This window comes from Sporothrix schenckii (assembly GCF_000961545.1).
Source record: "Sporothrix schenckii 1099-18 chromosome Unknown Cont44, whole genome shotgun sequence".
NCBI lineage: Eukaryota > Fungi > Ascomycota > Sordariomycetes > Ophiostomatales > Ophiostomataceae > Sporothrix > Sporothrix schenckii.
This window is the reverse complement of record NW_015971145.1, coordinates 3,910,853-3,929,095: the sequence shown is the minus strand read 5'-3', so window position 1 is coordinate 3,929,095 and position 18,243 is coordinate 3,910,853. Positions and strand designations below refer to the sequence as shown.

The following is an 18,243-nucleotide window of genomic DNA, read 5'->3' as shown; positions in this document are numbered from 1 at the left end:
ATCTGGCCCGCACAGCGAAGCGGCCGCTACTTCTTTGCATCCGACGGCGACGACGAAGATCACGACGCTTCACGACATTGAAAGTTGGTGGTCAGCTAACGTATCCACTGCCGTGTTTTCTCCTCCATTCACCAACACACTTTTGAGCCCTCTTTGGACCTCAACCGAACGACCCATCTGTCACATCCGTGCCCCGGTGTTGTCGCCGACATGTCGTTCCGCGGCGACGATCAGCGCCGTTTCGGCCATGTGCCGCCTGTTCAGTATCCTGTTGCGAATCAACCGCAGCAGCAGCAGCAGCAGCAGCAACAGCCGCAGCAGTACGAGTATCCAGCGCGACGGCCGAGCTTCAACAACGGTGACGACAGCTCGTACTTTGACCAGAACCGCCAGCAGCCGCCGCCGCAACACCAACTGCACCATGCACAGGCCAGCATCCCCAGCCGCGGCGAGGACGAGCTCTTTTTGACGAGTCCCGTCGACAGTCCGGCTCCAGCGCCGCCCATCCCTGCAAAACCGGCAGCCTATGGGGGGCCAGTATCCAACCCCGCCACGGCCATGTCCGGGTACCAGCATCAGTACCAGACAATTGCGCCCCAGTCGTCGTACAATCCTCAGACGTTTGCACGCTCGCAGTCGCAGTCGTTGCCGTACCACCCACACCCCTCTGCCCGCTTGGCCTCTCCGACCATGCCCTCCTTTTCCAGCTTCCAACAGCAACCACAACAGCAGCAGCAGCCGCCGCAGCAGCAGCAACAACAAAGCTACACGCCAGTCGCATACAACCCGGCAGCATACGCCAATACACAAAGCGCCGCGCCGCAGAGAACTTCAACATACGCCGGCTACAACAGCTACCAGCACCAGTACAACTCGCCAGCTGCGCCGCCTCCGCCAGCCCCGGCCGCTACATCACCCTACACACAGCCGCCCCAGCAGACGAGCGCTGCCATTTACACACCTCCGCCTCCAGTGCACCCGTCTCCGACACCGTCGGCACCTACTTCCTACCAGCCCGGGTCCTACTACGATACCTCGCCTTCGACAACGGGTATCTCTCCCCAACCGGCCGCATATAACCAGGAACAGTACCAGGGAAACTACAACGCCAGCAGCAGCTTCATTTCTCCTCCGAACATGACCGCTGGCTATTCATCGGCAAACGGAGTCAGCCCCATGCCGTCGCCCGGTGCCATTCCCAGCACAATGACCTCCCAGGCACCTTACCCGACATTTTCGCACACCCCCGCAACCAGCAGCTTCACGGTAGATCCCAACGCCTTTGCCAGCCGCGTATCACGGTCAAACTCGGCGACTTCCCCCGTCCCATCGCCGCCCGCGCATTCTTCGTCCCCCGTAGGCCTGCAACGACACCCTACAAACGCTCCGCTGCCCAGCCGACCGCCCATGGACGACGTCGAAGAAGAGGGCTGGGGCAGTGGCGGCGGGGGCGCGCCTCTTGGCATCGCCAGCAATCGTAGCCATGGCCATAACCACAGTAACGACCGTGTGACGCAAGACAACCTGTACCACGATATCGAGGCTGACCTTGGTATCACAAACCCGAGCAACGGCGACGAAAATGGTAGCCTGCAGCTTCCGCCTGCGGCTCCCACCGACGAGGTCTCTGAAGACGACTTTTACCGCCGCAACTCGCGCGCATCCTCTACCCATCCTAGTATTAGCGGGTGGTCCAGTGCAGCATCTGGCGTGGGCCGCGCACCGTCGTCGGCATCTACAACGTCCGGCGTCTACCCTGGTAGTGTCGGCGCTGCTGCGCCCTCGACGTACCGCTGGGAGGATGATAGTGACCCAGAAGGTGCCTTTGGTGTGTACGAGATGCAGCAGGCCGACTTGGACGAACAGCGTTTCAGCATCAGCGGTGCGTCCATGGCCTCTGGTATGAGCAGCGCCACGACGAGCCACTACAACTACAGCGGCCAGCAGCAGCAACAGCACCACGACGGTGGCCAGGGCACCGCCCCACGCACAACAACACCCCTGCCGCCCCAACCGGAAGAGGCAAATGTCAGCGATGGCGAGTTCGTTGGTATGGACATCGGGCTGTTCAGCGGCGGCTACGCCGGCAACCTGACATATGGTGAAGCTGTGGAAGGTGGTCACATTGGGCGGAGCGCGTCTTCTGCGATGGCGTCGCACGACCGGCCGCCGCAATCTACGACACCGCGACCTTACGAGAGCGAAGCACAACAGTATGCACCGTTTGCGGACGCCGAGATGGACTATGATGGCACCGGCGGCCTGCAGCCTCCGACGCTGCACCGCCTCAGCTTCGATGAGGGCGACGAGCGCGTGTCCATTCACTCGGGCCGCAGCGGTAGCGAGTCCCCGACCAAGGATGAATATCCAGACATGTTCTACCACCCAGGCCTCTCGAGCCGTCCCCTACCGGCCCTTCCGCAAGGCCTTGCTGATGTTAGCCGCAGCGGTAGCAGCAGCAGCAATCTGTTGTCCGCCACGCCCTCCAATGCATCACGCATGTCCCACCGGCAGCACGCCTATTCACACAGCTCGGACTCGCGGTCGTCCACCTACATGTCTGTCCAGGATCAACAGCAACAACAGCTCTTGATGCAGCAGCAATACCAACAACAACTGCAAGTTGAGCGATCGACATCCATGTCGAACCACAGCACGACACCAGTGGTTCAGGTCCCCGGCCGCTCGCGCACCGATGCAGCCGAGGAGCGACGAAAGGCTCAGCGGCAGGTGGCTGCGCAGCAAGGGCTTCCCTACGACGCCGCCAATTACGATACGGCAAGCACCGCGTACGATGTTATCACCCTTCCTACCGGCCGGCGGAAGAAGTTCGTGCCGTCTAAGCTGTCGTCCAACGACTTCCGCCGGTGTCATGAGCCCTGGGCTCTCAGCAACATTGCCCGCTGGGTGCGCGAAATGGCCGACGGCGAGCCAGACCTCAAGCGTAAGACGATCGAGGAGGGCCTGGTCGCGCTGTTCACCACCAAGGTGCCCAACATGAACGTTGCCGACGCCGAGACCCTGGCCACCAACGTGGCCGACTCCATGTTCACGGCCGGCATCCTCATTCCCGAGGAAGAATGGGTCAAGTTTGGTCCTGGTGAGATCAGCGGTGTCCTGTGGCAGCTGACGGATTCAGGCTGCTACGCTCCGTTTGTGCATGCGCACGAAATACCCGGACGCTGTTACTCATATTACTGCACGCGGACTCTGAAGAAGGCCAATCTCGACGAGTTGATGTCGGAGGTGTCGACCAAGAAGGAGGACTGGGTGACCCACTACAAGATCACCAAAGAGATCATCGAGAGCAAGCCCCGCAAGGAGGTCGAGCGTCAAAACGTCTTGCACGAAATCGTTACCAGCGAGGAAGAGTACAACAACCAGCTCGACGTACTGCGCGTGCTGTATAAGAACCAGCTCCGCCACTGGCAGCCGCCCATCATCCCGCCGAACCGGCTCGACAAGTTTATCAACACAGTCTTTGGCAAAGTCGAGTCAATGCAGCGCGTCAGCAAAGACCACTTGCTCGCCCAGCTCAAGTACCGCCAGAACGAGCAGGGACCCTGGATTGTCGGCTTTAGCGACATCTTTCGCGAGTGGATTCGCAAGGCCAAGGACGAGTACATTGCGTACTCGACCGATTACCCCATTTCGTCCTTTACGGTGCGCAAAGAAGCTGCGCGCAACGTGCTCTTCCGACAGTTCCTGGAACACGTCCGCAACCACAAGCGGTCCGACCGTCTGGGCTGGGACACGTTCCTCAAGGCGCCCATTACGCGTCTGCAGCGCTACTCACTTCTTCTGAGCACAGTGCTCAAGAACACGGTGCAGGACAGTGAGGAGAAGGCCAATCTGGCGCGGGCCATTGAAGAGATTCGCCTCGTCACCAAGGACTGCGATCGGCTCGTCGACGAGATGGGCAAGAAGGTGTCTCTGCAGGAACTGCAGAACCAGCTTGTGTTCCGCCAGGGCTCCCAGACGGTGCTGAATCTCGACCACCTGGGGCGCGAGCTGCTCCTGCAAGGCGAGCTCCAGCGAATGGGCTCCAAGGGTGTGCGCTGGGTTGATACGCACGCGCTGCTGTTCGACCACTACTTTATCCTGGCCAAGGCGATCCCCTCCAAGGACGGCCGCGGCGACAAGAAGTACGACGTGTCCAAAGAGCCTATCCCCATGCCGCTTCTTCTTCTCGAAAGCATGAACGACGACCCCATCTCCAAGCAAAAGGGCCTCGCAGCACCCCTGGCTCGCACGACCACGGCCTCGGCGTCCGATATCCGCCTCAACAAGGTCATGTCCAACGGCGCCTCCGGCCGGCCTGAACTCGAACACACGGCCACGGCTAGCTCCACGGGCTCGAGCGTCACGCGGCTCAACACTGGCACGCCTGCAGAAGAGGGCAAAATCCTGTATCCCTTCCGCGTCAAGCATCTCGGCCACGAAGTGTACACGCTGTATGCAACCACGCCGCAGAGCCGCCAGGAGTGGTGCAACAAGATCATCGAGGCCAAGACGCGGCACGCGCGTGCACTGCTCGAGCAGAATGCCGAACCGTTCCGTCTGCGCGTACTGGCTGACAGCGCGTTCGCGTACGACTCCATGACGGCCATTGGCAAGCACGCCAGTGTCTCCATCCGCGGCACGCCGCTGGACCGGTCGATCCGCGAGATGGAGCAGGTGTTTGGCCCAGGACGTGGTCCAGCGCCCGTCTGCCGCGCTTCCGTCAACTGTGCGACGGGCTTCACGGCCTATGGCAAGTCGATTATTGCCATTGGTACCGACTTTGGTGTCTACATTTCGGACGCATCCAATCCTCGCGGTTGGACAAGAGTAAGTGTTTTTTATTTTTTTTGGTCTGCCTTGCTCTGCCCACTGCAGTCTAGAAGCAACGTTTCCTAACAGTGCCTTCAGTCCGTTCAAATCAACAAAGTCACGCAGATCGCGGTGCTCGAGGAGTTTTCGGTGTGCTTAGTCCTTGCTGACAAGGCCCTGATCTCGTACCCGCTGGACGTCGTGGCGCCCGTGTCCAACTTCCCTGCGCCGAACAATGACAACGCGCGACGGGCGCCGCAGCGGCTGGCCAAGGACGTGTCGTTCTTTGCGACGGCGCGGATGAAGGAACGCATGCTGCTCTTCTACAAGCGCAAAGAGGGTTTGCACAACACGTTCAAGGTGCTCGAGCCGGTGTTCCAAAAGGCATCGGAAAAGAAGTCGCGATTCTTTGGCAGCAGCCGGCGTGGTGGCAGCAGCGGGAGCAGTGGCGGCACCGAGTCCTTCCGCGACTTTGACGAGTTCTACCTGCCGACCGATTGCTTCTCGCTCAACCTGTTCCAGACGTACGTGGCCGTCTCGACGGCCAAGGGCATCGTGATGCTCACGCTGGACCGCAAACAGACCATGTCGGTGCCGCGCGACTTGGCGATGCCGGCGACGGCCAACATTGCAGCGCGGATCCGCGACCAGCGCCCGCTCGGCATGTTCCGGCTCAACGACCAGGAGTTCCTGCTCGCATACGAGGACTGCGCCGTGTACTCGGACAAGCACGGCGAGGTGTCGCGCACGCTAATCATGGAGTACTCGGGCAAGCAGAAGAAGGCGCGCGCGGCCACCATGTTTGGGCAGTACCTGCTGCTGTTCAACGAAGACTATGTCGAGGTGCGCAACGCCGAGAACGGGCGGCTGCGTCAGATCATTGCCGGCAACGACGTGCGGTGTCTCGACTACGGGTTTAGAGGCCCCACGGGCGGAGACAATGCATCCGCGACGGCAGCGACACCAGCCAACAACGCGGCGGCGGGCGGCGCGACGGGCACGGCGGGAACGGGTCAGAACTCCCAGGGCACGGTCAAGATCAGCATGACGCACCCGGAGGCGGGCGGCATGCAGATTGTGCTCGAACTCCTCTTGAACGACGGGCATTCGGAGAAGGTATAGGTTCGCCGCAGCCGAGTTCTTCCGTCTGTTCAGGGTTGGCGGGTGGCAGGCTAATTGGACGGGATTCAATGAGGATTTCTTGTTATGTTGGAAAATTTCTTTTTATAATCACGTCAAATGGCGGTAGGGATATACAGTGATTTGCATTCGCTGTATTCTTTTCTTTGCTTCCGTCTTTTTTTGGAAATGATGCCCAAGGGACAAGGAGGCTGTCGGTTCCTTTTATCTCGTTTTTTTGTTTTACTTTTCGCATATTTTCCCGAAAGTCGTTTCGTTCTTATTTCTTATTTCTTACGTTCCCTTGTACGATGTCCATTTCCTTCCATCATTTGATGTTTAGTCCATCTTTCAGATCAAAACCCGCGATACCACATATACATTATGCCATTCCTCGTGCCGCTGTCCACATTGTCTTCCTCGTCTTGTTTCCCGATGGGTTCCGTTTTGTCGTCGTTGACGAGAAGTCGTGGAGTCGCATAAGCAGAGGCAAAGTACCAACGCCGGGACTAGCCGGATAGGCCGAAGGCTAGAGTTGCCCAAATAGGAGAGCTGGAGGGGACCTTACGGGACTTACTGTGCGCGGGCGATCTTTTACACCGTCTGTCCGGGAAGGGTTGGGCGCTAATCCAGTGCAGCATAGCTATCGGTGGCGCACCTGACCGCTGACCTCACCACGGCTTCACTACATACAAAAAATTATCCACACAGAGTGTCCGCTGTAGGCGCATTTCGCGGCGTGGGATTTGTGTATCGTGGAATATATGCAACACATTGTCATTCTTGCCCGTCGCGTCCCGCCTTTGCCTCGACTCTCAGTTCGTGCTGTTCAGTGTCGCAGCACCATACAGATCCTCTTGCCAATGGGCGCTCTTTGTCGATTGACGCCGTTTTCTCATCAACGGTGTTTATGAGCTTTTGTCCACCTCTGGCTGTTTGCTCGCTCTCACTCACGTTTCAGGGATACTCGATATCCCCCAACCGGCGCCATGTCCAATGGCTCGTCCAAAGCGCCGTCCAAGACCAGTATGTTCCTCAAAACGTTTCTTCGTCGCCGTCGTTCTGATATGGTAGGACCCGCTAACAATGCCACAGCCTTCCATCTTCTCGCCGGTCTCAGCTCCGGTGTCCTGTCGGCCGTGCTGCTTCAGCCCATTGACCTGCTCAAAACCCGCGTCCAGCAGTCTGGTCATAACAGCTTGCGCCGTGTTCTCGCGGACCTGAGGACGGCGGCCCGCGAAGCAACATCAGCAGCATCAGTACGCCACAGCACATCCACAGGCGCCGGCGCCGCTGCACCACGACCTCGCAGTTTCGTCGCTAGCCTGTACCGCGGCACCGTCCCATCAGCGCTGCGCACGGGCTTTGGCTCCGCCCTCTACTTTGCCGGCCTCAATGCCATCCGCTCCAGCGCCGCCAAGGTGCCGATCCTCGCGGCCTCTTCCACTAATGGCGCCGCGAGTGGTAGCGGCAACGGCAGAGGGAGCAGTGGCCTCGTCAAGCTGTCCAACACGGGCAACATGCTGGCGGGTGCCGTCGCGCGCGCCTCGGCCGGGTTTGTGCTGATGCCGCTGACCATTATCAAGGTGCGCTACGAGAGCAGCCTGTACAACTACCGGTCGCTGGCCGAGGCCGCCACGGACATTGTGCGCAAGGAAGGGCTGCGCGGCTTCTTTTCGGGGTTTGGCGCCACGGCTATCCGCGACGCGCCGTATGCCGGCCTCTACGTGCTCATGTACGAGCAGATCAAGCGGCGGCTCAACGTTTTGGCGGAGGGCCGCCCGAGCACCGCTGGCGGCCACCACCGCGCCGAAAGCAGCATGGGTGTGTCGCGCGCCGCGGCCATCAATTTCTCGTCGGGGGTCCTGGCGGCGGCGACGTGCTCCGCGGTGTCGAACCCCTTTGACGCGGTCAAGACGCGCATCCAGCTGCAGCCCACGCGGTACCGCAACATGCTGCACGCCGCACGGCGGATGCTGGCCGAGGAGGGCGTGCGGTCCATGTGGAACGGACTGGCGCTGCGCATGAGCCGCAAGGCCATGAGCTCCGCACTGGCGTGGACAGTGTACGAGGAGCTGATCCGGCGGGCCGAGACGCGGTGGGCGGCGGCAGCGGCGGCCAACGGTGCCAGCGAGACGGAGGCGTTGTAGGTAATCTCCCTCCTTTTGTTTTTCCTTCATGTGATTCGTCTTTTGTTGAAAGCCACTCTTTTCGTGGCTGTGTATTGTATGCTGCGATGTGCTGAGTTTCTGTCGGGACTTCACTCATTCTTTCATTCAAACGGCGTCAAGGGACGACAACGGAGCATAATCGGGATGGCCAAACAAAGACACAACCTTTCTCCTTGTAAATTAGTAGCACGAAACTGGAATGAGCGGACAAAAATGTTGGGATATAATAGATACCAAAACAGATACAAAGCATAACGAAATTCATGGTACGGAGAGAAGCGTCTCTTGTCTTCTTTTTCTTCTCCTCTTTGCCCGCCTTCTGGTCTCGTCATCGCACCCTTGAGCATTCACCAAGAACAAAAAATTGCATATCCATGAACGGGGCAAAAAAAAACAAGTAAATTTCCCGTTTAGATCCTGGATAATCCCGCCCTCCAAAAACGTTTCCATAGTCACAAAAGAGAAGGGAGACTACATCAAATACGACCAAAAACGAAATAACACAAGTAAAACGTAAAGGCAACCAAAAATGTAAAGACGTAGATGACAACGCGACGTGGATCCTGTGGCCAATTACCGGCTTTATTTGGCACCGGCCAGATACATCAGCAGACCAGGCGACTTGCTGCGGCTGCGTCTGCGCTCCTTCTTGCGCACCCACTCAAACTCGGGTTCCAGATGGTGGTGGTGATGGTGCTTGCCGCCGTCCTCGATCTTGAGCACGACCTTGCGGTTTTCGCGAATCGTCTTGGTATGCTGCCACCAGAACTGGCGCTCTTCCTCGGGGACCCAGCGCTTGACCAGGATGTACTCGGGGTCCTAGACGGTTAGCAGCTGGTGTGTTTGAAAAACAGAGAAACAAGACAAAAGAGAGTCTCTGTGCAAACATACCTGATCGTAGTCAAAGTCAATGTGGTAGTAGTTGAGCGTCTCGATGGACAGGTGGCGACGAGCCATGCGGGTATACGTGGGCCGCTGCGCCACGGGGCCGCCAATCTCAATGTTGATGTCGGTGCGCTTCTTCTCGTTCTTCTCGGGCTTGACCGACTTCTTATCGAGAATGGCCTTGATGTCCTTCTCGTCGACGCCCGACCGCAGCAGATCCTCTTGCAGGCGGCGCTTGTACTCGCGCTCGTTTTCTTCCTTCTCGGCCTTTTCCTTGGCAATGCGCTCGGCCTCCTTGACCTTGTAGCGCTCAATGGCCTCCTTCTCCATCTTCTCGCGCCGCTCCTTTTCGTCCTGCGCCTTCTTCTGCGCCTCCAGCGCCTTGAGCTCCAGGTCCTTCTTGATGCGCTTCTCCTCCAGCTCGCGGTCCTCGCGCCGCCGGATTTCCTCCAGCTCTCGCTTGGCCCGCTCCAGCTCGGCGTGGCTCTTGTACTCCTTTTCGCGCATGCGCTCCGAGCGCTCCTTGTCCTGGGTCGCCTTGATCGCGTCCAGCTCGCGCTTGGCCCGCGCCATTTCGACCTCCTCCTGCTGGCGGAGCTTGCGCTCGCGGTCGTGCTCCTCGGCACGGTAGTGTGCAAGCTCGTGGCGCGCCTGCTGCAGCTCCCACTCCTCACGGTCGTTGCGGCGCACGTGCAGCTCGAGCTCTTCGTTGGCATGGGCGTTGCGAATCTTCATCTCGTGCAGCTCGCGGCGGGCCTTTTCGAGCTCGTACTCTTCGCGCGACATAAAGTCACTCGAGGGCGCGCGCGAGTGCGAGCGGCCCTGGCGGCGGGGCACGAGCTGGCCATGGTGGCCCGAGTCGGAGTCGTCGTCCGAGTGCTGGGTGTTGTAGTTGTTGATGATGACCGGCGGTGGGCTGGAGCGGCGCTCGCGGGACCGGGAGCGCGGGCGCGTGGCCACGGTGCGCTCGGCGGCCAGGAAAGCAGGGCCGGTGGCATAGTAGCCTTGGACGGGCGGCGGGCGAGCGATGACACGGGGCGGCGGCGGCGACGCTTCCTTGTTGCGACGGAAGACCCGGACGTCGATCTCGTCCTCGTCGTCGTAGTCGCCGCGATGATATCTGCTCATGGTGGGCGAGTAAACGGAAACGGGGGATGGGTCTTGGTCGACAAAAAGATGGCAGTGTTCGTATCGGTAGAGGCTGTACCTCGTTGCAAGAGATGGTGTTCCTCCTCGGACAACGACAACAAGAGAAGAAGACAAAAAAAAATATCCAAAAAACGATGCAGGACGTAGTCAGAAGCGCGCGTGCTACGCTTTAATCGGGATTGTCAGACGTGGGCGATAGGCCGAGGAGAGGAAAATATAAAAGAGGGGGGGTGGTCCTCTTTGCTGTTAATAGGAAAAGAGGGGCGAAGGTAAACAAGACTAACAAAAGGCGCGATAGTAAATAAAGTGGGAGGCGGGAAAGTGGACAGTAACCACAGAAAAAGTCTGGAGCGAAAAAGAAGAGTGAAAAAAGAGGAGAAGAAGAGAAGAAAAAGCAAATGTCAGGATGCAGGCAAAATTTGACACACACTACGACATCAGAGGGGACTGGGACGGGGGAAGGAAGGACGGAGGAAATCGAGGACAAGGGAAGGAGGGGACGAGGGGTGGGCAGAACGAGGGAAGGAAGGCTGGGAGGCGGGGTGGATGCGGCGCAACTGCCCCATTTATTATCGTCAAGCGGGCAAGCACGATCGGAGGCTTTGCAGCAAGAGGGCAGGGCCTGCAGCACATAGGGCAGGAGGTGCAGCAGCGTGGCAGTTGGAAGTGCGGAAAGTGGAAACAGAGAGGGATGGGAGCAGACGGTGCATATGCGATCGATGTACAAAGTGGGAAAGTGCAGACAGTTTGGCGCATTCATGTGCCACCTGGCAAGGCCTGGTATTAGGAAAGAGCACATGAGGAGCCCACGGAGAAAGTGAAGGCGCATCTTACAGCGGGCGGGAATATTCTTACGGGGGCGAAAGTGGCAGATGGGAAGGTGCGAGGGGGTCACCGAAGGCGGCGGCAATGCAGAGGGGCAGAAGAGGAAGGAAGAAAACAGAGACTGTGTGTAGGCCGCTCCTGCTAAGGCGGGACATGACGGCTTCATAGGTCTTGGCGGAAGGATCACACACCTGCTCTTAGCAATGGAAGGATGCGCGGGCGGAAAGAGCAGTGCATCTTCGTACCCGACTAACAGACACGCAAATGGATAGACCAGACAAACAGATACACAGCGAGAGACGACTCCGTTTGGGGGGGCTCGTATCAGAAGTGTGCAGGGTGCGTAACAGAGCTGAACGGCTAGGCGGCAGGAGAGGCGCAGAGGCAGAGGCAGAGGCAGAGGAAGATGATGGGGGCCCCTTTTCATTTTCTGTTTCTGCCGGTTGTCTACTCCCTCTAAGGCCTTTCTTGCAAGTGACTTTTGGCGGACGGCAACAATCTGCAACACGGCTTATTGCATGGCAATCTAGAAGCCGAAAGGCGACAAAAAGAGCCTCTGCACTCAACAAGGTGCATAAGATTTTTATTTGCTGATGCCACTGCCGTGACAACTGCGAAATGGTCAAGGGCGGCGGCGAAGTGGGACGACGTGCATACGAACGGCTTCGGCTGGCCTTGGCCAGGCCTTGGAAGTCTACATGGCGAGCCTGTGAGTCGTCGAGGTGCTTGTACGTAGTCTATAAAGGTGGAGGGGACTAGCCAAGACACGGCGACGAAGGAGGGACAGGTGACCAGACCACACGATAAGGTTGTGGGTTGAGCGACGCTGTCCTCGTGGGCAGCGTGGCTGGGCAGGTGCCTTTAGCAACAGCAGCAGCAAGGAAAGACTAATAGTTCACTAGGGGCCGAGTGCACAGAAGAGAAAAACAGAGGGCCAAACAGACAGACAGCAGAGGAGAAGTGGGCGGGATGACGAGTAAGGAGGGCGGCTCTTCGCTTGCATCGATTCAGGGAGCGCGATGATGATGGGGTGGAGGGGACACGACGGCGGAAGAGCAAGGAAAGACGGCTCGCTGAAGCATGCTGGTTAGCAGGAGGCTTGAGCCGACGGGCAGTCCGGTTGTCGTGGCTGGGCCGGAAGAGGCAAAAGGAGAAAAACAGAAGGAATATAAAAATAAAAATAAGTGACTGTAAAACGTCACCAAACATGGTTGCAGGTGCATATTTGCTGCAGTCCAAGGTGGGGGGGGGGGGAGGGGGGGAACGTCAGCAAAGAGTACTCCAGACCAGGGCCTGGGTTTGTGGGTGACGTTATTGGGGCGTTCCCAAAGACGACACATCTTCTGTTATTTACTTGCAGGGATGCGGCGACATGGAGGGGGTTGGAGTGGGTGGTTGAGAACGGACAAGGACCAGCTGTGGACGAGATCATCCTGGCGTAATCTGGTATCATACCAATAGCACATGCTGGGCTTGAACTAATGTGGATGCAAAAGTCGAGTCGAAATCGTGATGCGTGATGCCCCAACGTCTAGGATGTGGGAAATTACGATGCAGTCGCAAGTCCGTGTTTCGAAACGCTGGGGCCACATCAGAATGGTCGAATGGTCAGAATGGGACAGGAGGGGCACGGCGGTAGGGCTGATGGGGGGCTGCGGCTGATGTGCATGCAGACGAAGTCAGTGGCCTGTGAGTGGTGTGCGAACGATGTTTGAATTACCTTCAACTGTATCAACTGTTTTCTTACTTTGTTTCTTTTTCATCTTTTATTTCCTTGTCTGAACCTTTTTAGTTGACTCTGCCGTAAAAGCACACTAATTCGGACCGTCCCTTTTCATACATTCCTGCCTCGTAACCGCTCGCTTTGTCTCAACACCACTAGTTTTTTCTAAAGATCGTTCCCACATGTAGGATGAGTTCCCAGTTGCATTGCCGTTGCTGCAAACAGCGCCTTATCACTGTATCCCAGACGACTGCCTGGGCAAGAAGCCGAACGAATCCTTTCTGTTTCACCGCACCTTGTCCAACCAACAAATGGAAAAAGACCGACAGGGCCTGAGGGCATAGCCAGACCCTACCACGCCGCTTCCGTCACATCAAATGTCATTTATATGGAGACAAGACATCATCCGTCAAACCGTCAAATAGCGTGGGCCAAAGGCTCGTCTATGCCGCTGATGCAGGCCGCCGTCCCTGTATGCAAAAGACATGTGCGTCGTACACCGTACCCTGCATTGTCCTCCTGGCCGCCGAGAGCCTCATGTGATGAACCGACATGGTATCCGTTTTCCATTCTGTATCCTTTTCAACCTTTTGACACCGTCCCGCTGTGTCCCCTTGTATCCCTTTCTCTCATAACGGGCTCGCTCTGGCCTCCACCGGCTGTATCTCCGGACTGGGCCTTGGGACAGTTGGTGATGATGGCGTGCACAGGTAGCGAACGGAGACATACTCTCCCGTTTCTACCACCGAGCTGGTGAGGCAGGCGAGTCGTCTGTATAAAGGTATCCTGTATACGGTAGTGAGAAAAGGTTGGCACTTGATGATGCAGGTCGGCCGCATGGCGTCACGTGTCGAAACGGGCCCTCTATCATCGTGCCGAACGTTCAGAGGTAGGTTTCGCCTTCGTCTCGGCCTGCCGTTCATTTGTCTCCCATCATTATGGGCCACCCTTCACCACCACCACTACACTATGCCGACTCTCCGCCGCCCCGCCGCAGAATCTGCGCAATGTGGTCCTGGCTGTTCTTGGCCGTCGTCTCCAGGTAGTGCAGCCGCTTGCCCAGGCCCTCCACATCCGTCTCGAGCGTCTTGATCTGCTTGCCGAGCTTGTCGTTGAGCGACGCCACGGGCTCCGCCACAAACATCTTGCCGACGCCCTCGTAGACGGCCGTCGATGCCGGCAGCGACTCCATCTCCTTGAGGGTGAGCTGAGCCAGGCGCATCTCGCGCTGCTTGCCGGCGACCTGGGAACGCGCAATGGTGATTTGCTGCTGCGCCTGGACGGCCTGGGTCTCGATCTCGTGGACGAGCTGTTGAAAGAAAAACACAAAAAGGGAGAGGGTTAGCTGCGGTAGGGTGTATGCTTCGCTTTTCTGTTGGATCATACCTTTTGGAGGGCCTCGTTGGAGAGCGACATGTCGGCGGCGGCGAGAAGCACGTGGACAATGGCAATTCGGAGCAAACGAGTCGAGAAGTGAGGAGCGGCAGGTCGGGAACGGAGAGAGTGGAGAAAGAGAGATTGAGGTCGTCGTCGAGGCAGGGGTCGGAAAGAAGCTGTTTGTCGAAGAGGCCCCCTTTTTGAAGCTATGGCGGGAGAGCTTCGCGAATAAACCCCGCCAAATGGGTTTCGGTGATGCCTGCCCTGAACAGTCAGCAAAATTCAACGCCAACCAAGCCCCACCAAATTCTGTAGGCCATTGCGCTAGTACGGTGCGGCAAAAGTCAAGTAACAAAGTGCCGAAGTAACAACAGATGGCATGGCCATGAACGAGACACACCAGCTTCCGAGAGTTTTCGTAACTTGCTCATGTTCCGTTCCAGACACAGTCTACTTCTCAGACAGGACTCCAGCCATCTCGCAGGCGTGTCTCACACTGCGTGACATGTTGAAAAATGGCATAAAATGCGTCTCTTGCCTTCATCGCCTCGCTTATTCGAACTTGGCATCTTATTTCCAACATCTTGCTGCTTAACAACAAGCAGACCTCATCTACAAACATCTAAAAACGTCTGTCTATTCTCTAAAACAAAGCTCCAAGCAAAAAACTCCTATGCAAAATTATATACCCAAGAACAGAACGCCGGGCTGTCAGAGAGCTCCAAAAAAGAATAAGTGTGGCCAAAACAGAATATAGATCAAAGTCTGCCTCATGGCAGTGGGATATATAGACCTTCACAGTTGCTTGTGGTCTGTCAAATAGTAGGGGCCATCGTGTTGGCTTAATCGAGACGGCGTCCCTTATACGCGGCGTCAGACGGTTCAATGTCCGACACAGGCACAACCCGTGGAATCGAAGTCAGGGCTGTCTTCCACTGCAGCGCAAACTCGTCCTCCTTGCCGTCCAGGCACGTATGCAGCCACAGACGCCACATGATGAAGTAGTACGCTGTGAATTGGTTAGTCAAAAGTCAAGAAGAGAGGGGGGGGGGGGGGGAGGAGACGGTTTGCTTCCCAAGTGAACGTACATCCTATGCATCAGTTAGTACGTGGTCGACAGGCAAGACAGACAGAGGTAGAGAGGGAGAGGAAGAACGTACCGAGTCCAGTAAGAATATGCCACCACGCATGACCCTCGAGCACGACCGCCCACGGCAGCAGCAAGATGTCACGCCACGAGCGCAGGTACAGACAGAAGATGTTGTCCATGTTCCAGATGAAGAAGCCGACCAAAAACAGTGCAATGCCCGATAGACACATCTTCCACATCTGCCGCATGAGGCCGCTCTCGCGCTCAGGGCTCCGAATCTTGAGGGCTGGGCGCAGCGTCTTCTCCATGTCGTACATGCTGCGGAACACGACGGCAATCGTCAGGCAGGCAAACGAGACCTGGTGGAACACGGGCTCTTTGGTGACGTGGTAGACGACGGTGATGAGCAGGCCCAGACTGAAAAGGCCAAGGCCAATCAGTTTGGAGACGGTAGGTGATTTGCCGTAGGAAAACGTGGCGTGGCCGATGATGCACGTGGCATAGATCATGGGCAGTTCGTCGGCGAGTTGCATCGAGTCTGGGGGGTGAGCATAAGACGTCACAAAAAAGCAGTCAAATAGACAGTGAAGGCGAGAGGGAGGGAGCGAGATCTTGCACCCACATTTTAATGTCGTGTGGAAGGCTATGGAGCCGAGACCGACGACAATGTAGCCGATGCAGGCCACGACAAAGACGGGCCGGTGCCGGAACCGAATGCAGTCGCGAATGCCTCGGATGCCCAGCCATATGAACATGAGATTGGTTATGCTGTTGACGAACTCGGCGCAGTAGTATGTGATGTTGTAGTCCTGTTACATCCAGGGTTCGAAGTCAGTAGCTGTCGTCGTGTCGCACAGGATTGCGAACCCTGTTCGATAACGGGGCCGTTCCACAGGGTACAGGAAGTTGTGCCAAGACCTGGACCGTGCCGGATGCGGCCACTGCGCCAGGAACCCTCCAACTCGCAGACAAGGCGCAATGCAACATCGATCGAATGGAAGGCAAAGATCGCTCTCGGAACAAATTGACTCGGAAACGCACCTCTTCACACCAGTTGAGCGTCGACGTCTGCTCGCCCCAGATGCCGTGACGGGATTCCCGGTACGGGATCTGCAGAAAGGAACCCATGGCGTGGGTGGGCGAATGGTGATGGGGGACGGTAGCTTGAGACGGGAGACCGGCGAATGGCGATCAGAGGATTCGGAGCTGTGCAGAAGAGTGTCAGCAAGATGTGTACACTCAAAGGCGGCGCGGCCCAACAAAAATAACCAAAAATGCTGCGTAAATGTAAAGTAGCAAGAAATATGCAGTAGAGATGCTGTGACGAGAAGAGGTGACGTTGATGCGCGCACATTGGCGGTGGCAACGTCCAGAAATGGATACGTGGAGCTGGGAGGGCAAAGCTTGTGAAGAATGCGACGTTGGGCCAGGCCCAATCACGACACCGTCGTGTGGTAGTGGCCAGAGCTTGGGGTGGCAGGCTTAACTAAGCTCGAGACAGCAGCCACAGTTATGAGAGGGCAGCAGCTCCATGTGGGTGGCCCTTTGCCAGATGTGGGAATGCACGTGTATTTTGTTACTCACCAAGAGAAAATCGCAGGAAAGAAGGACCGATGACCGAGTTCCGATTTCAAAAGGATGAGGCGGCGCGGGGGCTGGAACGCTGAGGAAGCACTTGCCGGGGTTCGGGTCGAGATGAAGAGCCTCCGGCGGTCCGGGAAAGAACGAGCGAAGCAGAAACGAAGGGCAAGCGCAAAAAGAAGGAGCAACAACAAGGAAAGACACAATCTGCTGGCTTTGAGGAAAGAACAACACGGGATCCAAAAAAAAAAAAAGGAGGAGGAGAGAAAGAAACGGACCGGACAGGGAAGGAGATGGGGGCTGCACAGATACAAGCTTCGCGGAGTATCCTCTTTCCTATTTTTGTCGACTTTTCGAACATACTTTTACACTATTGGATTCTCTCTTCGATTTGACAAATCCACATCGACTCTCTCCTGCAACAACGTCCCAGTCTGGTTGTGTCGTCGCAGGTAATGCACTGCTCGGCGCTGACTGAAGCGTGCACATTCCGCTGGAATGGGGCGCTTGTCCTCGCCCCGACCTATCCGGCCGGACGCTACAGCAGTTCTTCTGCGGGATGGCGACTCCAGGCGGCTCTAGGCGGCTCTAGGCAGCTTTAAGGGACCACTGCTTGATGACTTGCGATTTTGGGGTCTCGCCAGCGTCAGGAACGAAGGGCGACGAGCTGGAGCGTGTCTTCCTCCACTGGAATGGAGCTTTGAAGAGCAGAGCTTGTCAGACCATTGCTCTTGCCGTGTCTCTGAACTAGCCTCGTTTCGGCAAGTACAGTGCGTGCGCGGTCGCTGACTTACTGTGTCCAGGTCTCGTCTCGCCTGAGCAAGTTCTTAACTCAAATGTGCCTTGTTCAGGGCAAGAGCAATGCGTGTGCAACGCGCAACGAGTGGACCCACCAGCGTCAGCCTGAGCGCCACGGTTGGCGCCCTGTCCCAACGTTCTTCATTGGTGAACTTTCGTACTTTCGTATTGCTGCAGAGTGCAGGCATAACACGACACCACCCACACGACGCCGCCTCAGCACGTCTTAGAGCAAACCCCATGTGCCCCAGTGCCTCGTAATCGCAACGTCTCCAGATATCTGGGTCCACGCCATGATTGAACTATCGACGTGCTCCATTCTGAACCTTTCTTCCACCAAAACAGAAGAGACGACGAGCAAACGGGAAAGGGGACCCAGCTAGACGACAATCGACACGGCCATCGACGACGAGACCGGCATATCTCAAGATACATCATTCAATAGGGACTCTCACGTCAGCTTCATTGGTCTTGGCTGAAGGCTCCACTCGACTGCATGCTGTGCACCTCCTCGACATCCTTCCCTCACGACCAATGCTCTCGCCATCAAGCAGAAAGCAAAGATTGACGAACCCCTAACGACCCTTCTCGTCGACAACTCGACGGTCGAGGAGGATCACACACAGACGACAACTCCCTCCTCCCGCCCATTTGCGCCATGGCGTCGTCCACGCCTGCCAAGGGCGGCAGCGGCACACGATGGGGCTCGCTGC

General features: G+C 57.2%; 5 protein-coding genes across 5 annotated transcripts; 2 read left to right on the top strand and 3 right to left on the bottom strand.

The window, feature by feature from the left end:
* Positions 1–210: 210 nt before the first annotated feature.
* On the top strand, positions 211–5,934 carry SPSK_08277 (RhoGEF group protein; the record flags this gene model as incomplete). The annotated part of the gene is made up of 2 exons (XM_016734881.1): positions 211–4,830; positions 4,912–5,934. 2 exons carry the CDS (start codon positions 211–213, stop codon positions 5,932–5,934), a joined length of 5,643 nt encoding a protein of 1,880 aa, XP_016588012.1.
* Positions 5,935–6,920: 986 nt separating this feature from the next.
* On the top strand, positions 6,921–8,081 carry SPSK_09438 (solute carrier family 25, member 38; the record flags this gene model as incomplete). The annotated part of the gene is made up of 1 exon (XM_016736010.1): positions 6,921–8,081. The coding sequence occupies one exon, from the start codon at positions 6,921–6,923 to the stop codon at positions 8,079–8,081; it is 1,161 nt and encodes a 386-aa protein (XP_016588011.1).
* A 603-nt stretch (positions 8,082–8,684) lies between these two features.
* On the bottom strand, positions 8,685–10,115 carry SPSK_09204 (uncharacterized protein; the record flags this gene model as incomplete). The annotated part of the gene is made up of 2 exons (XM_016735781.1): positions 8,685–8,921; positions 8,994–10,115. The coding sequence occupies 2 exons, from the start codon at positions 10,113–10,115 to the stop codon at positions 8,685–8,687; spliced, it is 1,359 nt and encodes a 452-aa protein (XP_016588010.1).
* A 3,536-nt stretch (positions 10,116–13,651) lies between these two features.
* SPSK_09980 (uncharacterized protein) lies at positions 13,652–14,100 on the bottom strand (the record flags this gene model as incomplete). Its single annotated transcript, XM_016736545.1, has 2 exons — positions 13,652–13,993; positions 14,071–14,100. 2 exons carry the CDS (start codon positions 14,098–14,100, stop codon positions 13,652–13,654), a joined length of 372 nt encoding a protein of 123 aa, XP_016588009.1.
* Positions 14,101–14,903: 803 nt separating this feature from the next.
* Positions 14,904–16,279, bottom strand: SPSK_09250 (dihydroceramidase; the record flags this gene model as incomplete). Its single annotated transcript, XM_016735826.1, has 3 exons — positions 14,904–15,070; positions 15,222–15,960; positions 16,019–16,279. 3 exons carry the CDS (start codon positions 16,277–16,279, stop codon positions 14,904–14,906), a joined length of 1,167 nt encoding a protein of 388 aa, XP_016588008.1.
* Positions 16,280–18,243: the final 1,964 nt, after the last annotated feature.